This window comes from Diadema antillarum, unplaced genomic scaffold (assembly GCF_040938485.1).
Source record: "Diadema antillarum isolate AM-2024a unplaced genomic scaffold, OU_Dant_1.0 seq00000177_RagTag, whole genome shotgun sequence".
Taxonomy (NCBI): Eukaryota; Metazoa; Echinodermata; class Echinoidea; order Diadematoida; family Diadematidae; genus Diadema; species Diadema antillarum.
Genome location: NW_027271244.1, coordinates 1,261,021 through 1,277,639, shown reverse-complemented (window position 1 = coordinate 1,277,639; position 16,619 = coordinate 1,261,021). Strand labels below are relative to the sequence as shown.

General features: G+C 38.1%; 1 protein-coding gene across 1 annotated transcript in view; it reads right to left on the bottom strand.

The window, feature by feature from the left end:
- Nucleotides 1-16,373, bottom strand: part of LOC139728403 (uncharacterized) — a 35,105-nt gene extending 18,732 nt beyond the window's left edge. The window contains exons 1-3 of the mRNA XM_071639342.1: nt 14,209-16,373; nt 7,574-7,675; nt 1,111-1,178 (exon numbers count right to left, since the gene is read on the bottom strand). Coding sequence (XP_071495443.1) covers nt 1,111-1,178; nt 7,574-7,675; nt 14,209-16,069 — 2,031 coding nt within the window. The 5' untranslated portion in view covers nt 16,070-16,373. The remainder of the gene's footprint in view (nt 1-1,110; nt 1,179-7,573; nt 7,676-14,208) is intronic.
- Between the last annotated feature and the right edge of the window lie 246 nt (nt 16,374-16,619).

Sequence of the window (16,619 nt, the reverse complement as noted above, 5' to 3'; positions counted from 1 at the left end):
TGTGATCTGATCCTGATCATAATCTGACACAGGAATTAATGTCTATAAACATATGTTGGCCTCTGTCTGTTGTTTCAAATGCTACTGTGATTCAGTATACACATAGTGAATGGTCACGAGTGCAATGGTACATATTTTTAAAGATTTTGCGCTAACTAGAAGACAGAGGTGTAGTGCTCCATTCAATAAGGTGACGCTAAGCTGAAAAACGCGCCTCACCTTTCAGTGAGTGCAAAGTCTGTTTTCTTGCACGAGTAAAGACCATACACTTTTCATTTTATACAAAGGCTGTGGTCCCCACTGATACTCAAATTTAGTCCAGAAACAGTAATCATTTTTTTCATGAAAGGTGAATAAAAGCCACAGCACAGTACCATGTGCAACACAGTACATGTGCAGATCATACAAGGTGATGATTCCATCATCTCATGAATATATGAAGAGTTTGTTTGCAATAACCGATAAGTCCATATTTGTCAAATGGAGATATTTGCGATTAAAGGTCAAGAAAAATAGAGAGAATAATAAGAAAATTTCTGCTTCTTTTGACCATAACTTCAAAAATATATCTTTATATGTAGTGACCAATATATCATTTGAAAGTTATTATTTTGTACTTTATGACAGAGACCGTACTTCAAAATCTTCAAAAATGGACTTATCGGTTTTTGCAAACAAACTCTTCATATGTACAATACATCGTGTAAGTCTCACAGTGACCTACACATAAGTCTATATTTCCTATTTGTGATAAGAAAACCCCTAAAAGCTTGGATCGGTTAGATCAAATTATTGTGACATTGTAATAACATCATGGTATTACCTTTAAGGGAGATTGTTGTGTGTGTGTGCCTCTGTGTGTGTTATATTTGGACAAAAAACATGATTTTACAAAACTTTGTTTGCAAGCCGATAAGAGTTGTAAAGGTATGCGGCTGTGATTAATATGTTTCATAGAACACTTAAGGGTAAGTCCAAATTAAATAACTTCATGATTTTACATCTGACATACACATCTGACTAGACGAAACCACTGCCATTAACTTATACTTTCATCTTAAATCAACATGGACTGGAATTGCACTTCAAAGTGCATCTATGGAAACTCACCAAATAGTCTTCCTCGCAGTAAACTTTCCCGTGAACATTGTAAAATGCCTTCCCGCGTAACGTCCGACCTGAGGAGATAAAAAGCATGTTCAATGCCATCACAAGGTATAGTACATACTACATTCCCATAATAACTTGATTGTACATCATATTACAAATAATATCAACAACATGATTACGTTAAACATATATTGCAAACAACATACGAATACTTGTGTTGTTGTTGTTGTTGTAGTTTTGTGTTGGGTGGCATTTCCCATTTTCCTTTAGAATATTTACGCCAAACACAGCTCTGTACATTTTCTTTTTTTGTGTGTGTGTGTGTGTTTTCATTCAGTCAGATCTAGCCTTTGTCCGTGCACTCTTAGAATTAAATATTGTTTCTTCATCTGTGAATACAGTGGCAACATTGAGATTGTTAATGTGCATGCCACCAAGCAATCATTTTTTCTGCGCAGCTGTCGCATCCACAAAACACAGTAATACGAGAAGTGCTATTTGCCCATGAGAACAAGTAATTAGTCACGATTCAAAGCTGTTTACACCTGACCAAAAATGCACAGCTGAGACCTCCACTATTAATCTTGAGCTCCAAAGAGTAAAAAAAAAAAAAAAAAAACCCACCCAGCAAACTAACTGAAGAATTCCACTATCTATTTAAAGACTCCTTGAGAGCATGCTCTTTTCTCTGTCTATTCTGGTGTCTCTTGTATACTAATAGGCACAACAAATGCAAGTTACAATCAAAGCTACAGACTGAAAGTACTATGTATCTGTATGTGGCCTTGAGAAGAAACTAAGGTACATTCCAACAGACAAGAGGAAATGTGGTCTCCCCATTTCACAACTCGTGCATATTTCCAATTTGAAACTTAGGGGTGGAGTATTACTATTCACTCGTTAGTATCGATATCATAAATCAAACCACATCTTACGGCCAGGAGAAAGGGAGCTTCTGGGTGAATATTTACAGCCCAAGTTTGTCTGCTTAAAAATCATTATGAGCTGGAACCAAGCTTTTTTTCTTCTTCTTTTTCTTTTTTTAATGATACTTCTGCCCTAGGATGTCTATAGATATTAAAATGCACTCTTGTATGTAAATGGGCAATTCCGCGGTAACGGAATTACAAATCAGAGAATTTTGGCTCATATTCTTTCACCCTGTATACTGGATTGGTTACTTTGCCTTCTCTTGATACATTTAAAAGATGCAGAGGTACTCAAACTGTCACCCCAAATACAAATTTGTTAAATGTTCTCACTTGGTTGGTTACAAAGGAGGTCTATGTCCGATGGTAACGGAATTACCAGAGAATTGAGTCACAACTTCAACTCTGACTTTGGGAGTTGTTTCTCTGAAATCTATAACACATACACTATAGGTTGTTATTTGATGTCATCTTTGATTGTGTCAACTTCAATTTAGTTGTATTGTTTTTTAAATATTTCATCACATTTTCACAGCAGCAGGCTTTTTCCCTGGAAAGTCAGTGGTAACGGAATTACACAAATGGTAACGGAATTACGCCTTCTGAAATACATTGGAAAAAATACACATTCTTGGTACTCATGTATTCTGAAATGTCTTGATAAAGATTGTTTATGCCTTTAGCTATAATATAACCACTAAATAAGTACTCTCTAGCCTTTGACCTTGAACTGCTACAGGTGCATAGGTGACAAATTAGCTTTTATTGTCAAAAAATATAAAATTTTCATGCTAACAACTGTGATTTGAAGTTGTAACTATGTCAATCAAGATCTCGTAACTTGTAAGGACCACATCCATCAAAATTTGTCTACTTTCAAGTTAAGAATTTCACACTCTGCAGGTAAATGACATCTATGACACATGGTAACGGAATTACGCTAGAATAGCCCTACACAAGTACAATTCTATAAATCCAGTCAACAATACTCAAATTTTCTTGTATTTCTTTTGTTGATATCATGCAAGACAGATTTCTCTGTTTTCTTCTTCCTAAATATGCCAATAATTGATAATATGTGTTAATTTCATACAAGTATTGACACAAACATTATGTGCACACGCACAAGAAAATAATGAAAAACTGTCCGAATTGACACTGAATTTAAATCTAAATCATAAAGTGCCAATTTACAGTGCAAGATCACAGTGTGCATACCCATCATTGAACACAATGTTTGATACAAAGGATGCTTGAAACTTTTAATTTGCTAAGTGAAAAGATGCAATTATGGTTCAATGACAAATATAACAAATTACAATTCAATCATAAATTGAAAAGAAAATTTTCTTATATGATTATGGTACTGCACCAGTGCTCAATCATTATTATTTATATGTTGTGGCTTATATTAATCACTAAAAACTTGTGACATTTTACTAATAGCTGAAGTTGCCCCCTGGTATATAATGTAGTGCATAATTTGATAATTCTTTTACAGTGTAAGTCCTACTTAAAATGAACTAAACTAAAATGAAATAGAATACAGCAAAATAACTTTGACAAACTACAACTTTTTGAACCATTATAGTGAGTCCACCAAATTATGTTAATTCATAGAAAGGTAAGAGGGCCTCTCTTATCCATCTGCAAACTCACTGAGTTAGAGTCAGATTAATCAACCTGTGAATAATGTTAGTATTTACTTCTGACCACACAAAATTTCCAAATGATGTCTTCAGAAACACCACAGTGATTTGATCATCGACTGTAATCATGACTTGGCCTATGAATTTCCTACAAGTTTCCTGTCTCTGTCTTTCTTCTTTGACTTTGTCTATTTTCTCATCCTGAGTGTTGCCATTTAATCACAAGAAGTGTGCATCTTCTCTTTTGCAGTAAGTTGTATTTTGACTGCCTGACAGCAAATGATAAAATACACTGTAATGGCACTTGTATGAAAGGAAACTGGATTGTACAGCAAATGGTAACATGAAGAGTAAAGGTAGAAGCAGAAGCCCATTGACTTTAATATTTAAAATCTTCTTAGGATGGGAAAGTATAGGCCTAAATGTTTTATTTTAGAGCTGTATCACAATTACTGACTGGGGAAATGTTCATCATAAATGGTGTTTTTGTCTTTATTCCTTTTAAAAAGAAAGGATTAAATTAAAGAACAAATTTCAAAGGGTAGCAGATGCTCTGTATCAAATGGGCATGAAAATAAAAATACATAGTCTCTGTGGAGGAAAGATCTAAGAAACAGATGAAAGAAGGTCATAGTCATACACTTACCATTAAAGATAAAGGACTTGAGGATGAAAACAGGACATGTTCAATAAAAGGTCAGACTATCGACTTGGTGATGATAAAGCCTTTAGCATACAAAAAGATCAAAGGTGTCACATTCAGTGGGCATCCCATGTCAAATAATGACTTCTAATTGGTTCTATCACAATGTGTATGATCCTTCTCTTAAATTCTTGATCTTTCCTCACAAAATTATCCTGTTCATTTCTCCCTGTCAGTAGCACTAGCAGTGCTCTCTTTTCATTTTAAAGAAATTTTATGTCCTTCCTCTTCTTTCTAACCTTTGTTCAATTTATGCTGCATCACACCCATTCAATAGTCCCTCATCACTATACTTAGATTTTGTATGAAACCATGAGACTTTTTAGCAAGACAATACATTGATATCTCAGAATTCAGTATGATTTTTAATATTTGAGAGTGGGTATCTGTAGCAAACCTTATAAAGTTATCAGTTAGCACAGTCTCCATGTAGTTCTTGTGCATGAGAAAAGGTGAAAGAAGGGAGGAGACTTTCAGCACAAGAAGTCTTGTCAAGCGTGTACCCTGATGTTAGGACTCACTGTCAGAGGCATCCAGCTAGATGCCGAGTCATGTCAGTGTACCATACCATACATATATTTCAACTTTCACTCCTTTACTGCCAATCACTAACACTGTTAAGCTCAATGATAATGCCCTGAAGCTATTTCATGAACAGTTCACGTGCATATTGGCACAAAAGTAGGTTATGTCATTCTCTTCCATATTAGATGTGCGTGTAATTCCGTTACCATGTAATTCCGTTACCACAATTACAGAAGAACTGAAGGAGATATTTCACAAAATGTTTTGTGAGTTTTCAGGGAGTCACATGTAGAGAAAAAATTTACAAGGGGAGAAAAAATCAGTGATTAGTTTGTTCAGGAGAAAACTTTTTTCATTTTTATGGTAACGGAATTACATTAATTTGTCAGTAGATTTTGAAAGTTTCTCAAAAAAATATCATAATGAGAGCGACTGAATGCTTCATTGAATGTGATTGTTGAAGCATAGGAAGAAAGATGTGGAAGTATGGTTAAAGCAGAGAGATATTTAAGTTGTTTCATTTTGAATTTTCATTTAATATCGCAAAATTTTAGATGAATACAATAAATAGTCTCCCAACTTTAAAAGTGTGTACAACAAAAACGAGGAAAGTTATTGGAAAAGGGTTTTTTGTTTCCGTAAATACAACAATCCGTCTGTACGGGAAACTTAAATTTCTGAGCATTTACTTAACTTTGAATTTTGCTGTTTTTGCCCTTCCCATACGGAATTGCCCAAATATAATGAAAGTTACATATCAAATTGACAGGTCTTGAAATTTGTGACTCTGCTACTACATGAACTGTCGATAGCAGTTGGCAGCAGCGAAGAGACCAATCGTCATCCATGAGTGTCTAAATATGATCAGAAATGCAACTAGACACAACAAATTTCTCTCTTGTCTGAAAACCTTCCTATGTCTCGTCTCTATCCCCGGGGTCTTCAGTGGAGCTAAAAATAGTAATCAGGGATCGCCATTCCAGAACTTGAGCATTAAATGTCAGGGAGGATGTCTAACAGGCGTGGGGGATGCCCATTCCAGATGTATAGCAATTAGTCCATTTGTTCCCCAGCAATATGAATTCCACTGCCACTGGACCGACAGTCCTGAGCCGAAAATGAGCTATCCCCTCTGCGCCGGCTGGCAGGGCGGAATGCAAGCAATGTGCAGTCCATCATCCCACAAGGGAATGAAAAATTTACATGGTACCTTTCCACCAGAATGGGTCTCAACCCAACTGGGAAGCTGGCCATGGAGATGATTTTTCCATAGCGATGAGTATGACATTGAAGTGATATCAATGAAATCTCGCTACTTGCAGTTAATAAACAGCATGAAGGAAGTATGCTTGGGTGCATAAAAGCTCAATAAAGGTTTGCCAAATTTCTGACAGTGTATAACTGTTTTTAATTCCAATATCATATCATCATTATCAATGTCAGTGTTATTTTCCATAGCATGTTCTTGAGTCATAGTTTGCTCATGAACTAGGAGACTAATACATGTACAATTTGTGATGTCGCATATGGAAAATTGATTCCACAGAATTTTTTAGTTTTTTGAAGTTTTTATGAAAAGTACACACTTTGACTTGTTACTGACATGTAAGGGTAATATCATTCCCTTGTTTTCTGAAAGAGGCAATTGCCCTTTCATTGCATGCTAGAACAGTGAATATCATGTTGAATTTAGTACTGGACATGTACCTGTGAATGAATATGGTATTTCTCTCTTCTCTAAATGGACAATTGTAATCATATTTCTTTCTTTCTTGAAAGACGTAATCAAATATGGTCTACACTAATTAAACTCAAACTGAGGTGAGCCCTTACCAAGTAAAGTACAGTAATGAATGATTGGAAATAATGTTCACTAATGCGAAAGTTTGGATGCCATTTCATTTTTTTTTTTTTTTGGGGGGGGGGGGGGGGTTTGCCTCGGTGCCCTTTCACATTTTTGCGTTTTGCCTTGGTGCCCCTCTGACTTGCCTTGCTGCCCTTAAAAAAAAAATATTGGGAGAGAGTGCCCCAAAAACCAAAAATTGCCTGCCCCTAAAACTGGTGAAATTCGAGGCCTGTGAATTTTCTTTATATTTCTTGATATTGTTGTCCAAACGAGATGTCACAAAACGTTGTCTTTTCATCCAGCATGGTAGCACAAAAACTTTAAAACTTGTGATAACCTTTGAAGTGATTGTCTGATTTTCCTCAAACTGTCACTGATGTGTTCTACATTCTGTACTATTTCAAATGTTGCTGCATTCATTCATTCCATGTGATATGCCTATATATTTGGGTTTTATTCTCCTGTTATGCCACAATAAAAGGAAACTTTGCATGTTGATGAAAAGCAGCTAATGTTGATGACTGGAAACCCCCCCCCCCCCCCCCCCCCAAGCACAAACTTATACAGACAACAAAAAACATACAACGTTGTACATGTAGGAACGATGCATTACAAGGACAAACAAGAAAGAAAAAAAAAACCTTTAGAAAAGTGCAAGGGAATTTGTCACACCTTGGTGTTTTTAAAAGCAAGTACATGTACCAGGAAAATTGAGAGTGGAAATGCTCTTAGTGTATAATCCACAATCATGTATACATTTCATTTTGTGATACCGATGAGAATCAAAATGAATTTAGTTTATTGTACTTACCACAGGAGCAGCACGTAAAGCAGGCAGTATGGTACAGATTACCCATGGCTTGACATGCCTGACCTGCACCTGTCACTTTCTCTCCACATTTCACACAATAACCTGTAGTCATGGACAAAGAAATCAATTACAACTGATTAATAGAATATCATTCAAAGTACCATTATTCCAGGCATTTGTTGTTGTTTCACTGTGATGAATGCATTTTGCAGAGGATCTGTTTTCATGTTTTCCTCATATTACACTAGTGTAGTGTGTGCCCAGAAAAGATTTCATACTTCCAAAATCTCTGAGCTTGAAAAGAATAGTTGAAGATTTGTGCATTAAAAATGATGCGATTAAAGGTGTTAATACATGTAGCATATATCTTCACTTTGTCAAATTCCATATTCTTATCAAAGGACAAGTTCACCTTCATGAACATAAGGATTGAGAAAATGTAGCAACATTAGTAGAACACATCATTGAAAGTTTGAGGAACATCGGACAATCCGTTCAAAAGTTATGAATTTTTGTAGTTTTTGTGCAGTAACCGCTGGATGAGAAGACTACTGCAGTGTACGATGTCACATGCGTACAACAATATAAGGAAAATATAAAGAGAATTTCACAAAATTTCATCTATTGAAAAAAGTACACATTCCCTTGTCTCGTTACCGACATATGTTATGGGTAATATCATTCCCCCTGCCTTTATAAAGAGGCAAGTCAAATGCTCTTTTATTGTGCGAAAAAAGTGAAAATATGTTGAATTTTCTTAACATTTTCTTTATACTGTTGTACTCATATGACATCACAAGCTGTAGTAGTCTCCTCGTCCAGCAGTTCCAACACAAAAATTTCAAAAATTCATAACTTTTGCATCGATTGTCCAATTTTCCTCAAACTTTCACTGATGTGTTCTACTAATATTGCTGCATTCTCTCAATCCTTATGTTTATGAAGGTGAACTTGTCCTTTAATTGAAATGCAATGCCTTTCAATCCTCATGCTGACTCCAAGCAAAATCAGTATGTAATGGTAGCATTTTCATCAAATTGATCATAAAATACCAAAGTTATGGAACTAAATAAGGTTTGCGTGTCTTGGTAGCAGTGATATTGGTTTTAACTGTGAGCAAAAATTAGATGAGGCTTGAAAGAAAGATGTTATTCAGAGGTGTGAAGGCTCAGGTTTGAGTTTCTTCAGTTTGTCTCCCTCTACAAATGATGAATTTGTTAAGATCGCAACTGATGATCTGTAAATTAACAAACATGTCGGAAAAAAGGAAAGGGAAAAAAAGGAAAAAAGGTTCCTTTTTTCCGACATGTTTATTAATTTACAGATCAGGGGGGCGTTTCATCAACGAGTTCGTCGGAGTTTTCACCGACGAATTTGCTATCAGCCAATCAGACCAAGGATTTCATTAGCTTTTAACAGTTGTCAGTGTAAATCCTTGCGTCTGATTGGCTGATAGCAAATTCGTCGGTGAAAACCCCCGACGAACTCGTTGATGAAACGCCCCCCAGCAGTTGCGATCTTAACAAATTTTCATTTGTAGAGAAAGACAAACTGAAGAAACTCAAACCTTTAGATGAGGCTTGTCATTGCCAGATAAAACACCTAGCGACCTACTTGGTTTTAAAAATCTGTAACTTTTGTTGGTCATAATTGGGGGCTTCTAAAATAAGAAAAAAAAAAAAGATAACCCATTGGATTATGCAATTAGCCAGGGTCATTGCTATGTCAGTGCCAGAGCTACCAAGTCTCACGCATTCTGCGTGAGACTCAAGCATTTAGGGGCCGTCTCACGATCTCACGCATGGCACCCATTTTTCTCACGCATCGGGCGAAGTCTGCAACTTGGGCCTATAATAATGAGCATAGCTCAAAATATTAAAGTGATAGTTGCAATTGAAGGTATATTTTCCTTTTGTCTTTCAAAATAAGTAAAAATAGTCACTTAAGTATGCACCTGATCGCACCATTAAGATCTAAAAATTGAAAAAAGCTCCCTACCGTGGGAGGCCACAGGGGAGAAGACCCCTCCCACACCCTCGCTCGCGCGCATATTCGCCAGCTGAGATGCTGAGTCATGAAAATCTCACTCATAAAATTTTTTTGAACTTGACATCCCTGCAGTGCATATATCAACTGTTGGCAGGCATAATAAAGCCTACCCCCAAATATCACCTAAACTGAACAGGTGTATAGTTTATTCACAACAATATTATTCAAGTCAATGATTACAGCTACTGCATCCCTCTGCCAATAAAATTGATCATTACTCTATTATCATAACAAAACAAACTTTTCTCTACATGAATTTTGTAATTATTGTTCAAAGGAAATTCAGTAAACACTAATGTGCAGGTAAATGTGAGATTTGCATCAATTGATATGACATTATGACAGAATGCACATACATTGTAAGTTGCATATCATGGATGAAATTGAAAATACAGTACTCTCCGCATAATCAGGTAGGCTCGGGCAGAGCGTTTCTTACCCAATTAAGCGGAGTACCCGATTAACAGAAGAACACGTCTCATTCACATTGGACACACACAATGTGTATGTACATGCATTGTACACTGCACCAGGCACCTACACTGTATGCTGAATAACATGCGTGCTTGTAAGGCACATTCGGAGCGCAAGTGAAGTGTGTTGAACTCCTGTCTGTCTGTGCAATTGTGAGTGCCAGTTACATGTGTAGTATTCGTTTACGTGTGGCAAGTCAGTACTGGTACTTGTGTTTTCATTTTTAATCACTCCCCAAGTGATCGTCTTCTTTGCTTAAGCAGAGAATGCCATTAGCCGTGGACAATTTGACATTCATGATTTCTTAAAGTGTCATATCTGCGATAAAATGTGGGTAGAAATTAGATTAGAAGAAAATTATCTACCCATTTATGCGGAGAGGCAACCCGATTATCAGGTAATTTTAATGTGCATTGGAAGTGATTTTGACATTACTACCCAATTAAACGGAGTACCCGTTTAAGCGATACCCGATTACGCGGAGAGTACTGTAATAATATCCTAGTTCCACAGAGAAAGACCCCCTCCCCCCCCCCCAAAAAAAAGTTACCATATAGAACAAAATAAAATGCAACATATAACAAGAACCCCATGTTCTTACTAGACTCAAACACACACATACAGTGTATAGACATTATAAAATATCGACCATACTTGTATTTCTAGCAAGGTTGTAACACCTTGCTGTGGTTTTGGTGGTTTCTAGAGTGTTTTTGTATACAGACTCACACAGAGAGCCTCAAAAGGGAAAATCAGGAAGCTTGCTGTTCACTACTGCGACAATTCTGACCTACGAGTATGGGGCCATTTCAATGATTGTTGTTTCCCAAATCTCAACACAATTTCTGCGTATATCCAAGGTGATTCTACTGTAATCTGTACAGTTTGCGAGGAGAACAACCCCCTCCACCCTGAGAAAAGCTCCACTGAGGTGACACAAAACAAAATTGATTAACTGCTTGACTGCCCACTAACAGATTCTTGTACAATAGTTATGTGGGGAATGAATGGTCTGATTGTTTGGCCCTGGAGTCAGCTCAAAAAAGGGTCTATTTTCAATACACTGCAAGAGCCAGCCCAACTCACAAAGAGTGTGAGTGCAGGGAGTAATGAGCAGTGTTGCAAATGAGTACAGCATACACCCACCCCATTGAGGATACATCATGGTGTGTATTACTGTTCCCACACATCTACCCCCTGCCTCTCCATGGCAATAACACAACTGCAAATGGAGAATGTACTCTTTTAGCATACTAGTACATGTATTTCTAGTATACCTCAGCGAAGGCATGAACAAGTTTTAACTATATTTTAATGTGCCATCTCCTTTTCATGTGCATGGTGTCTATGGCTTCTATGAAATAAAAGAGACAGGAAATTATATTGATCTCATTAGTTTACCAGGTAAAAAATGCTACAGAAGAGATATTTTGTACAATTATAGCATGTATATCACATTGATAAAAAAATATATTATTTGCAAACCTAAGAAATTTCTGTTGTTCATATGTGATATACATGTATATTCACATATTTAACACATGGATACATTTGCTTTCATCTATTCATTAGAATATAATGTACTATTATAAACCTTAAGTTGCTGTTGTTGTTATTTTCATTTGAAGGCAATACTAGTTGCCTAACTTTTGATCTAAGTTTGAGGAGTTCTCTCTTACAAGTCACATTGTATCTCCGAGGAAAACTCATTTTGTGTCCACAAAACTACTGACTGCTGAATCACAGAATCCAGATATCCTAACTAATCAACTACCTTGATAACTTCAATCACTTTTCTGCTAGGACTTGCAGTGCCTGAAAATATGGGTATTAAAAGGTTTGTGGGCAAAAATGATAGTCATGTTTGATATAGAGAATCTTAATGCGCATTGTTACTACAGAGATAACATTGCCATCAACATAGTTCACAGTTTTGTACCACTTTCATCTATATATCGTCATCGGTCATCCGAACCATCATATGCAATTTTCGCGTAGGAATGACATTTCGAGATAATCGCGTTTGAAGTTAACCCATTTTTTCGATCATGATTGCTATACCTTTATGTCTGCCATTTGCAATTATTTTTGTAATACGTAAGAGTTTAATTCTTACTCTAAAGTGTGATGTATTCATCTAACTGTATTGCTAGGAATTATATGAAAAATCGCAAGAGATCTACATACTGTATGTTTTTTCGGTTTGCAAAGACCATTGCCGTTTACCATTTATACAACAGTTTTGCTGACTGCGTGCACTGTACTTGTAGCTAACGAACCGTCGTACTTGTATATCAAAAGATTACACGCAAAGTCAATGCGCCTGATATACGATGGTTCGTTGACCGCACGCACTGTGTTTGCGGTCATCCGAACTGTCGTATATACGAGGACTGTGTATTGCTGTGTTTTAACACGCACGCCTATGGGGAAATGAACAAAATGAAATGACATTACTCTATAAAAGTGGTAATTACACCAAAATTACATCAAGTTACAAACTGAAAATTTCAGAGTATACATTGTACATTGTATATAACGGAATGTCCACATCGAAATGACTGAAAATCTGAAAATCAAAAATTTGACCGAAAATCAGGGTATACAACAGTTCTGATGACCGTCGACAATATAATACCTGTTATTCCTTGAGAAATCCCCCCCCCCTTCAAATATACCTATTGATACGCAATCTTATGAACTGCAGGATCTCAACATTTCCCAGTATTACCTGATCACTAAAAGGCAAACATCAAAACACTGAATGTTTGCTATTTCTTGGTAACTGTTGCTTCCCTTGTTTGCCATTGCTCATTTATCCCTCTAGTTTTATACTCCTTTCAGTTGCAGTTTTACACCAAGCAAAATTTGGTATCTCCAAATGTCACAATGTTCTGCAGTCATGACAATGCTTGATTATAACAAGATATGAATACCAAACATGAGGTTAATGCATTTGTAAATATTCTCAGTAGTTTCTAGCATATAGGCCTTATAATTTTTGGGCTCTTCATGTTCATCTGTAAATTAGTAGAGTAAGATCTATGTGAAGGAAGTATTATCTTTCATTTCTGGTCTAGACCTACTTACACTTTTTCTTTTCCACTTACTGGTATACAGTCAACCTTGCTTAAGATGACCTCGCTTAAGTCAAATAATCACCTAAGTTAAAGGTCTTTTCAAGTCCCCTTCTCTGTATATTTTATGATTTTAATCTCCCATAAGTCAAATTTTCTCTATAAAAGTTGAAGCTATTTCTGACTTAGGCAAGGCTGACTGTATCTGAGTCTTATCTGATCTAATTAAGGAAGTGTTTCAGAGCAGGAGATGGTACAATGTAGGTGATGAGCTTAGGAGATGCCTTGTGTACAAACTGTAAAAATAAAGTTCACTTTCAACGGATCTTTCACAATCTATAACCATCCACAGCCTAGACATACGGAGAGCGATTTTCCTTCCTGAATGACTTGATTGAATATTACTCCACTGGTTGTTGTTGTTGTTGTTGCTTGAAGGCACATCATTCTAGGCTGGATATTTACACCTTCATCTATTTTATGTCAATTAATTCACTTTCAAGCAGTAATCTTTAAGAAAACGAAATGCAATTAAGCAATTACACATTCTGGCACAGGGAGCAGTCTGCTCACATACAGTGTATGGGGGTAGCTTGGCATCCTTTATACATTCGCATACACCTACTGGTGGCTGTGTTAGGTAGTAGTTTTGTAGTGGTACGGTAGTGTTGTATAAGGTGGTATTAAATGTGGCATCCTTTTTTATACAAATGTTCTACTTGACATCTTCAACATTTATTTCTGTAACTGCTTAAATGAAATATTGTGTACAGTAAGTGTGATAAATGTGTCTAAATGTCACAATTGCCATGGCACAATATTTCATTCCAGCAGTTACAGAAATAAATTGCTGAAGATGTCAAAAATAAAGGGAGCTGAACATTAGCCTTATCCTTATCTTTCTCTGTAATCTACCTAATGTCATAAAATATCTTAACATTTGTACAGTAACTTGCACAATCTCATTTGATATCAACAAAAACATTAAAAGAGACAATGACACATGACTTGGCTGCTGCAGTATTGCTTCCATACCAAATTCTTCTCCTTCGGGATGCTCCTCCAGTTCTTTTTCTAGCTGCTGCGTCAATTCTTCCAGTTTCTTCTCCGCTTCCGATGGTCCCTTGGCTTTGGGTGGAACCACTTCGTAGCGCAGGAGGGGGTTTCGTAATCGTTCACTGCTGGGATTCGACAGAGCACTGTGTCCGGAGCTCGTCTTGGGCCTGACACTGGCCTGTGGCTGTGACTGTTTGTTGTAGCCAGAACTGACGACAATTGAGTTTTGTACAATGGGAGTTGCAGGAGTAGCAAGGGAAGGCGTCCTGGCTGCAACTCCGGCATCATACCCTCCCTCTGGCCGCGGCATGCTGTAACTGCTGGACTTGACACTCTGCGGCTGTGGACGTGCGCTTTGTGACATGTCACCCTGCTCCGTGGCATGTGACTGGGCAGCCCATAGATCCTGGTAGTCTGTGGCAACACGAGATGGTGGAAAATTCTGCTCGCTCGAGCTTGAGTTTGAGCGGATTTTTGGGGCAGGGAGATAATTCTCAACGTGGTGATGTGCAGAGTATATGTCAGGTGACACAGCTTGGTCTCTACTTACAGAAGCAGAATGATAATGTTGCTGTCGAGAAGATCTTTGTGACAATTTCCGCTCTGACCCGTGACCCCCCTGATTTCTACTTCCATGTGAAGAAGCAGTGTCTCCAGAACTGTTACTTGATATAGACGATCGCTTTGAACCGGCGGGTGAACCTCTTGGTCCAGAAGAAGACAAGCTGGAAGAGCGATACTGGTTATAACCAGGTGGGTATGGAACTTCTCGATGGCTCGTCAAAGACGGATCTCTCCTCTTGTCGTCGACAATATCGCCTCCCAAACTTAGCTCATGATTAGACAGGGACGTTCCCGTTGTGTGCGTCGCCTGCAGTCCCGCGACGCCGCTGTAACCACCGCTGCTGGCACTAGCACTGATATGGTCTCGCGCTTCTTGTTGTACAGGCCTATGCGATGGAGAAACCAAATCATCGGTGATCCATGTAGATCGCGCTTCTAGTCTCGTCTGTGAGGAATTTCTCGAAATCAGCGACCTGTCATGCAAGTCTTTGCCACTAAACTTTGACTCCAAGGGTGAAGGATCATACACAGATGTCGACGTTTTCCCTTCGTTCGCTCCAAAATTACGACTTTTCGGCTGATGATCGGTGACTAATGTCGGAGGTATTTCGGTGCTAGTGACAGAAAGTCTTTCGTTCGCTTGCGGATTGGCCGCCGCATTTGACCTCACAATCCCATATTTGGATTCTTGGCTGTATGGCGGGTAACTAGACTTGACATTGGAAGGCGACTGCCCTGCATTAAAACTGTTCCTACTCTCCACTTTGGAACCAGGTGGTGGGCTATCCCAGTTATGGCGATCGAATTGTCCGAGCGACGAATGTCCGTTGTGATTGCGGTCATTCATTTCATTGGCGAAACCCTTCGATCCCGCTGTGTGTTTGCCTAATGCTACACTGCTCATACTCCGTCTTTCCTCCTCAAGATCCAAAAATCCAGCATTGCCATCCATGATTTCATAATCTCCAGCCCCAAAACCAATATTCTCAGCTCCAACTGGTTGTCCAATCCTTCCTCGATATTGATGGTTTCCATAAAATCCATCACTTGCTAACATCACATTAGTAGATGAGGGAAGATGCCCATGTCGGAGGTCCACTCCTCTGTTATTGGCTGCATATTTTTCAGATGGATATCCGTGTAATTTTTCCTTATGAGCTGGATTGACAGTTCCCATTTGACCGTTTGAATTGTGGAGTTTAAGGTTTTGCATCAGATGGGTTGTTTCGTCGCGAAAATGCTTGTCATTCCCGTCGTAATTTAACCACGATTCCATGATCCTAAAACTTTGTTTCTCTCCCAAGCATTCCCACTGCGGGAGATATACCACCTATCTCCCACGCTTTTTCCGCAACATCAGGCACTGCAGCGCTACTGCAATAGTCGACTGATACCACCACGCCGTCGTGCGACCAGTGTGTGTGAAAACCGTCTTGTTTCCTCCTCCGAAATACACCTGTTCGCATGGCATGTCAGTCGCTGCGCCCGTCCTCCTCCACTTTGTCATGGCGCGTGGGCGGATGAATACGGATAAACAACAACACGGACTCAGTGATATGGAATTTCAACCAAGCTGAGGGAGGACATTTTACTGAATAGCTAAACATAATTTATTCAAGTTTGGAAACAATCTTATTGTAACCGAGAGCGTCACAGTCAAAAATGGAGAAAAAAATCTTTCCCATTTCGGTGCTATGTTTTCTCCTGATTCCAGTGCGTATTGATACCAATCTCCTGTTTGGTTCAGTGCACTTTGGTCAGGGTGCTTGCGGGAAAAACCTCAATCAATGACTGGACAGAGAGGAAAACAGTAAACAAAGCGCGAT